Source organism: Cyprinodon variegatus, unplaced genomic scaffold, assembly GCF_000732505.1.
Source record: "Cyprinodon variegatus isolate N-32 unplaced genomic scaffold, C_variegatus-1.0 Scaffold49, whole genome shotgun sequence".
NCBI lineage: Eukaryota > Metazoa > Chordata > Actinopteri > Cyprinodontiformes > Cyprinodontidae > Cyprinodon > Cyprinodon variegatus.
In genome coordinates, this window is record NW_015150502.1 from 316620 (window position 1) to 324822 (window position 8203).

The 8203-nt window shown below is 39.2% G+C and overlaps 1 protein-coding gene across 1 annotated transcript in view; it reads right to left on the minus strand.

The window, feature by feature from the left end:
• Window positions 1–3742: 3742 nt before the first annotated feature.
• Window positions 3743–8203, minus strand: part of LOC107082272 (neuropeptide Y receptor type 2-like) — a 105047-nt gene continuing 100586 nt past the window's right edge. The window contains exon 6 of the mRNA XM_015370871.1: window positions 3743–6581. Within this exon, the coding sequence (XP_015226357.1) occupies window positions 6012–6581 (570 nt within the window). The 3' untranslated portion in view covers window positions 3743–6011. The remainder of the gene's footprint in view (window positions 6582–8203) is intronic.

An 8203-nucleotide genomic window follows, 5' to 3' on the forward strand; every position in this document is an offset into this window, starting at 1 on the left:
AAAATGGATACCATGGCAGGCCAATATTCCAGGCTGATGCTACAATTTCCTTTTTGCTTTTGTATCAACATTAGCCGATATATACGATCTCCAATTCTTTGGTTTATTTTAATCTAAATTCAGACATTAATCAGACATTTCCTGAAAAGACATGAGACGCAGGCAATGCTGCTCCCCCTATTTGTTATCCATTGCTAATGTGTTATATTTTGAGCTGTTATTAAATGTTAATTTTTCTTTAAATAAAACTTTGTGAAACATTTGTTATCACAGTTTTATCGGTCTTTTAAAGGCCGATACCGATTATTTTGACATCAACCTAACCGATCCTTAATATTTACTGCTGATTTTCAGGGGAACGATTTTTGAAGCCAATATTGCTTTTTCCCCAGATTGTCACCAAAATTTTATTTAATTCTTTAGCATGAGGGACACCTCTGATGAAAATGTCATTAAAATGTGTCCATAACTTGTCAAGGTATCCTGTACACAGACTGACAGACACACACAAACTCTCCTGAAAACATAACCTCCTTGGCGGAGGTTAGGAAACAGTGATAACAAATGTTTCACAATTTTAAATAGTGAACAACTCATCTTTTTGAGCAATATTGGCTTCAAAAATTGTTCCCCTAAAAATCAGCAGTAAATATTAAGGATCAGTTAGATTGATGTCAAAATAATCAGTATCGGCCTTTAACAGACCTGAATCGGTCAATCTCTAAATATTAACACATATATTCATCATCAGCTACTTTGTTTATGTGTTCTTGTATGAACGGTAAGCATTTTTTTTCAAGAGGGCAGAGTATTTTTTGGGCCTAGGTCTTAAAAGTAAAGGAATAAACCACGTGTCAAACCTGAGGCCCGGTAATTAATTCGCCCCCTTAAGGCCCAATAAAGGCTTATCATGTTATAAAGTGTGCAAAGTGGCTAAAACTGTGAAATCATTGGGAGTAAAGTTATAATAGCTGTGTGATTTGTCAATAAAATGATGAAAGTTTATCTATACAGCTGCATCTTTTTAGAAAATGATGCTGGACACTACTGATATAAATAAATGTGTTTGATACCTCCAGCTAAAATCATAATTTACGGATTTCCTTAACTCTATCTGTGAAGAAATTTTGTTTGAAAAAGAAACAGAAAAGTGTTTAAGATTTATTAGCTGCTACCAAATACCTGCAGCACAGAAAATAGCGTTTTGAAATTTCATTTAAATAAGGTTTACATCTGGTTAAAATATTGTTCTCTGGTTTGTATAAAAACACATCTCAACATTAAGCTTTAATGCATACATACAGCTTTAATATTCTTTGGCAGACCTTTTGCAAGAATAAATATGTTTGATTTATGCACAACAGTATTTTTTTTTCTGGCCTAAAAATGTGCTTTTAAGATTCCAATAAAACCAATCTATTGAAGCTTTGGGTCCACGTCTAACAATGAAGGTAGTTGAAGCTGAGTAAGAAATCCAAAATATTTCTGACACCATCCGACTTTACTGTTGCACACAAACAATCTGCAAAAATGGAAAATCCTTTTAAATGTATTTAAAAGGAAGGCTGAGAAATGTTTAAAGGATCAGAGTTTGGAAAATAAAAAAATTTACTTATGAAAACCTTTATTACATGTAAGAATCAACTATATAGCAAAGATGGGAACAAAGAAGTGAAAGCAAAGGTAGAGAAGATGAGTTCCATAGATTCCTGTGACGTTTAGGCCATTTTATTGTGTTACTGCTATAATGAAGAAGTTCACGATAAGTTTGTTGTGCTGACCGTCTAAACCATTACATTTATTTCTAATGTTTTCTTCAATTTCTGACTACTTTATCTTTTGCAACACAATTTTTCACATTTTCTTGTTTTTGTTTCTCCAGTTAAGCTCCTTTTTGGAAAAAATAAAACCCCAAAAAACTAATAACATCTATGATTAAAAGAGCAATTAAAGTTTAAACTCAAGTTTTGAGAAATTAAACTCTCAGCTGGAAGTGTTATTTTTTTCTCTTTTGTGTAAAGCAACGATGAAGGCAATTTAAGAAACCATGGCAGGGAGCCTATTTCCCTTCATCATCGGGTGGCACCAACCCTCATTGTAAACCTTTACAATTTTTTTGTAAGAACAAATGAATAAAAGGTCACTTGGCAGAAATATAAAAACCCTTCTTCCTAATATTATTGTGCCACTTTTTCAGAATTTATACATCTTGATCACAACACTTTTTTTTTTTTTTTTTTGCAATAAACAAACAAGATAACGGATGTTACAGGTTGACTGATTAGACATGTGCTTTTGTCAAATATTTGCCAAAAAAAATATAAAGAAACTAGTATTCCTGCCCACTGTTTAGCATGGTAGAGGATGTGTAATGCTGTGAGCCTGTTTTTCTTCTGAATGGATTGTTATTGTGCCCAAGGGGTTCAAATGCTGTCTTAACACATTATTACACAGCAAATTCAAAAGGTCTAATGAACAAAAAATGACACTAGCAAACTCAAAAGAAAGACCCGCTAAGACAAAAATGAGACTAACACCCTACCACACACATGTGCAAAGGAAAATGTTGCAAGAAGCAAAAACGACTGCAAATTACGAAAAGCTGCAAACTAGCACCGCAAAACTGCTCCAGAGCACTAGGGGGAGAAAATTATCAACTATAATTGTCCAGAGCATAGACATTATAAATGGGAAAAGGGATGTTTGATACGGGCTGAGTATGAATGTGCACTTTATTCCCTTTATAGCCATTTTAAATCACTGTCTGGGGGTCTATTTGATGAAAACACTTCCCTCAATACACTTTGACAATTAGCGACATTGTCACTAGCCGATCCATCCAGGAAGCATGATTAATCCTGCGCCATCAGCTCATTGGCGCATCCAGATCTGGGTCGGTCACCCTCGATTTTATTTTGTTATAAAGACCTTAATGACATTTTTCCCTCCACAAAAAGAGCAAGCTTACAAAAATATAATGTGTTAAAGGTTAATTAATTATGTATTTCCTGAGAAAATAAACGCCTTAAAATCCTTTCCGTTGTAGCACTCGTCTCTGCCTCATCTTCACCGGAAATGGGATCCTGCGCTACTTCCTGTAGCTAACTTTCTTCACTTTGGATTTAAACATAAATCTAGTCTTTTTGAGCTTTATATTTTCCTTCCGCGTTAACATTAATGTATATAGTGCTTAATCTAAAGAAAGAAACAACTAAAATGCAGATAAACATTTTGCCGGACTGCTCTGAGCATGCCCGATGATGTCAGAGAAGCAGTTTAACAAAGAAAATGTAAAAACCATTTAATAAAAAAAAGTCATAAAACATTTTTTTAAGGATGTGTATTAGCCTTCTTTAGTGAGTTAAGGATAAGTAATTTTAGTACCATATTTCCATTATTTATGGACACCTGGATGTACATCTATTCACGCGTGTTTCTGGGACGAATCGGGAAGGAAAAAAAACCAAGGGCAACAAAAGAACAAAAAAAACCCAAAAAGCCATGCAAAAAAACCCCCTGCAAAACAACGCAAGAATTGCTTTTGGGGGCAAAGGTTTCCTTCAACGTTCCCCCTTTAACCCCCCCAAAAAGGTTAAAACTTGGCCCTGCCCCAACAAGAACAAAAAGCCAACAAGCCGAAAAAAAAGAAAACCAAAACCCTAACCCCAAACCCGGGGCAAGAAAACGAAAACGTAATCCAAGGCAAAAGAACCGGCCAAAAAAAAACAAACCTCCCCCAAACTTACAAAGTCGGTATTTCAAGGTGGGAGCCCCGCTCAAAACATTGATACTGTCAATCACTGTATATTGGCCTGAGGAATCATTGGAAATAACTCATACGCGTCAACTCAAAGTCTGCGGCCTTTAAAAGTGTTCTACAACACGTTTTAACAGACATCCTGCAGCAGAATTAGTATTCAAGAAGGCCATGGTATAAATGAAAGAACGTCCAGAGGACATCTGGAAGTACATATGAAAAGATTAATTTCCCTTTGAATCTTTTTACACTTAATCTCTCTTAGTTTCCCATTTATGTCATTATTAAGGGTCTAGTTTCATATGAGTTGATGAATTCTTGTGGTCTGCAGCCCTTCTGTTCTGAGGAGTAGTTTGCAGACTCTTAACTTTAGTACTTTTTGATACTTGCTGCATTTGATGCGAGCGGTGCATCATTTATCCGTTTACAGCTTGTTTCCACATTGCTGATATTTTCTGTGTAGCAGAGTTTCTTTGCAGTAAATTTTATATAAATGTGTTTTTTTGTTGGTCTTATTGTCATGTTCGCTGGTCTAATTGTTGAGAAAGCAGGACATTTTGAATTTGCTGTGAAATCACGTATTTACACTTGTTAGCACCCCTTGTTCGCTGTAGACTTTTAAGTGTGAGATTATGTTTTTGCGTAAGAAACCAAATTGACCCTAAGGCTTTTTACACATCTTTATATAAGGGAGCTAATGAGTGTGTATGTGAGAGGGGGTCTGCGTGTCCCCATCATTGTTCTGCCTCTAAAATGGAACATCACTCTGGTGTCATTAGTGTAGTTTTCTCTGTGTAAGTTGTCAAGGATAATGAGCTCATAGACACTAACTGTTCTGGTTCAAAGAATAGGGTTTGCAGACAGAAAGGTTTATAACAAGACATTTGTCAGAACTGCTAGAAATGAGAAATAGCGGATCTATACAAGAAAGAAAAAACATCCTCAATAAGCTGCAGGATATGCACGAAGAGGATTAAATTCGTTTTGGAACTGATATTTGCATTATTATACAACCATCTGGGTCAGAAAAGGGGGGGAGGGGACCCTAAAAATTGTCCCTCTGCCACAGCTAAAAACCTTGAACTGCTACTAGGGCCAGAATGGATGCTAGATATGCGCAACGAGAAGAAGAAAATCAATAGGAGTAGAAAATAAACAAACAACTTAAATTATCCGGCAAGATTTAAGAGCAGTGGGACGTTCACGGTTTTATTTTTTCATTAAACTGCCTCTTGTTCAGTAAAATAAGGGTCAGCCAGCCATGCGTATGAATCCGCTATCGACTAAAAGCACAGATATCATTAAATAAAATAGGGGTAAAGAAACTCTGAAGCTCACTTTTCTTTTTCAAGACACAACAAAGTTACTGATTTACAGCAGGAAATGAACATTTTATCAAAAATAATAAATCGGTCACTTAAGCATTTATCTTTTTGAACATTCATGTGTTGGCTTAAAAGCACGGGATCTTTTTTTTCTGCTTTTCTCATTAAAACCAGTTCATTTAAAACACATCAGACGTTTTTTTTCACACCGCCTCATTTTCCCACGGCTCGTGACTCACTTAGACCTCTTGTTTTCTCCTCCTTCCTTGGCACCTTCTCATGCAGCTAAAGAACAAAACCTTCCTCTTTCTATATAAACCAGTTAAATCTGACCACTTTTGAGAGCTTGCATCATCCATCATCTACCGCTCTGTCCAAACTCGCTTCTTTGTGACATACAGAAACATTTGCTGCCTTCCTCAGATGACTGCAGGACTTTTATAAGCCACTCGAGGTTAAATGAATGCTTCGAATGCAAAGTTCAGACAGAGAAAGGCCTGTTTTCGGCTGGACAGAAATGTTTCCAGTCCTTCCTTCATGTGTCAGCGAGGCTTAACTCTGTCACTCATGAACTTGTCAGATGGAGATGAATGTGACTTGAACCGATGCCCCAGAGAACCCCTCCTCCTCCTCCTCTCGTCCTCCTCTTTTGAGAGTTCTCCATCATGTTGAGGTCACGTCTTCAAAAAGACGCCGCCTCGGTTGTTCCTCAACTCTTTAAGTCATTAATTCATCTGCTTCCTCTAATCCTTCAGCATCTCCATGTCCTCTGCTATTTCAGGTTTTAAATACTTTTTAATCCCACCCCCCCCCCACACTGGCTTTCTTCCCCTCCATTGTTGCTATTTTCTCTCCCGTCTCTGTGCCATTTCCTCTTTTACTAACTTCCCTCCTTCCTTTTTTCTCTACCACCAAGCATTTATGAGACATCACACATCAGTGGCGTTCAGATGAGCAGAAACCGGATCTTGCGTCTCCAAAACTATCTTCTTTGCCCTTCCTCCACCTGCACCACCGACGGGATGAATGCTGTCCAGCCGTCCGCTACGGCCCCTTTCTCTGCGACACTTGAAGACGGCGAGGAAAGCGGCACGGTAGTTGCGATTCATCCAGCCGTACAGCAGCGGGTTGGCGAAGGTGGAGCACATGGCGATCACGTGGAAGATGGTGTAGAGCAGGCGGTAGTCGCGCATGTCCAGCACTGAGCTGTCGATGTCGGTGGCCAGCTGGAAGGCATGGATGGGCAGCCAGCAAACGGCAAACACCACCACCATGGTCACCAGCATCTTGGTGGTTTTGCGGCGTCGGCGGTGTCGCTCAGAGCTGGCGCTGCTGTTGACGCCACTCTCTGCTGGGCTGACGTGGCCGCGAAGTTTGGACCAGATGCGGGCGTAGGCGAAGGAGATAATGGAGAGTGGCAGGAAGTACTGCAGGATCAGCATGGAGATGCTGTAGAGGGTACCGTCTGTGCTTTTACCAGGCCACTTCTCCCTACAGAACTGTAATGGGGTAAACAGAAGCACAGGGTCAGCTTTACTACATTGCCCATTTATCTTTTGGCAGGTATTTAACTTAAAACATTAAACCTTTCTGTAAATGTAGAGTACCTCTACTTAGATTTAGACAGATGCTGTTGTTATATTCTGAGCTTTGACATAAATAAATTTAGGAACCCTTGAATCAGAAAGATTAGAAAGTCGCTCCTCGAGGGCCGCTGTCCTACAGGTTTTAGAGGTTCCTTGCTTCAGTACAGCTGATTAACAGGCTTTTGCTCAACTGCAACCATGAGAATCAGCTGTGCTAAAGCAGGGAAACCTCTAAAACCCCCCAGGACAGCGGCCCTCGATGACTGACTTTGGTGATGACTGGATCAGTCACATGTTGTGGCAGTTCCTGCCACCTTAATAAGGATCTAAAGACTGCGCCACAATTCCGTTTGCTGTTCTCATGGAATAATCACAATTTGAGCATTTTCAAATTGAAGAGGCACTTAATAATGGTTACATAAGAGATGGGCATTGTGTAGACACCAAGTTATCTTCATGCTATGTATTTGTGCTGCCAAGCCACTGAAGAGAGTCCAATTTAGTCCCAATTTTAGTCCCAATTTAGTCCATAGCAGTTCATTGGTAGGGAAGAACTAATATATGGCAAGGAGATTTAGGTCAGATCCCAAACCACCCTCTAACTACTAACGCTTAACTATCAAGTGTCACTCGCTATAAAGTTACACTCCCAGCTAATAATATAATTGAACTTTATTGATCTCACAGTGGAGAAAGTTTACCTCTGCATTTAACCCATCCCCTTGGGGAGCAGTGGGCTGCCATCGCAGGGCAACCAGGGTGCAATCGGGGCTTAAGGACATTGATCAGAGAGCCATAGTGGCAGTCTGTGGAAGTGGGTTTCAAACACACAGCTTCAGGATTCCAAGCTCCAATCTATCCAGTTAAATAAAACTATTTCACATAGGAAATTTCATTCAGGAATTTATGTTATTTTTATTTATTTTTTTCACACCCGCTGTCAAATTCCAGCCAGCACTGACGCAGACTTGCTATTTAAGGGCTGAAGGTTCCTCTCGTCCTTCCAACTACATGATTTGGGAAGGCCCATAGATGAGGCGGACCCTCCGCGGGAACATGCATAGGGTTGGTGCTAAGGGTTAGTGTTTAGGGGCCGGGTTGGGATTCAGCTCAAGTGACTTCACAATGCCCATCTCTGGGTTACATTAAAATTAAAGGGGGGTCTTGCTCCGTCTTTCAGGACCTTTTGGAAATATAAAAAGTGCACCATTGTTAATACTGACTGCCTTCCACAAGCTTTGCAGCCCATCACAGTTACAGTGTCAATCTAATGCAGCTGCTAGAACCATATTACATCCACTTGGATGTTGCACATGATTTAATGTAAACATTTTGCTGCGAATTGTTACTTTTATACCACTCAGGGAAGAGTCAACCCCTCCAGTAAACTTTTGTCTAAGCTTTCATAATGTGATTCAACCTCTAAATGTTTTACAAAGGCATATGAAAAACCAATCACTCTCAAGTTCCAATAGTGACAACAACTTTAGCTCATATGGTGCTGACTAGTTGTAGTGGGGAAAAAAGTATTCAAC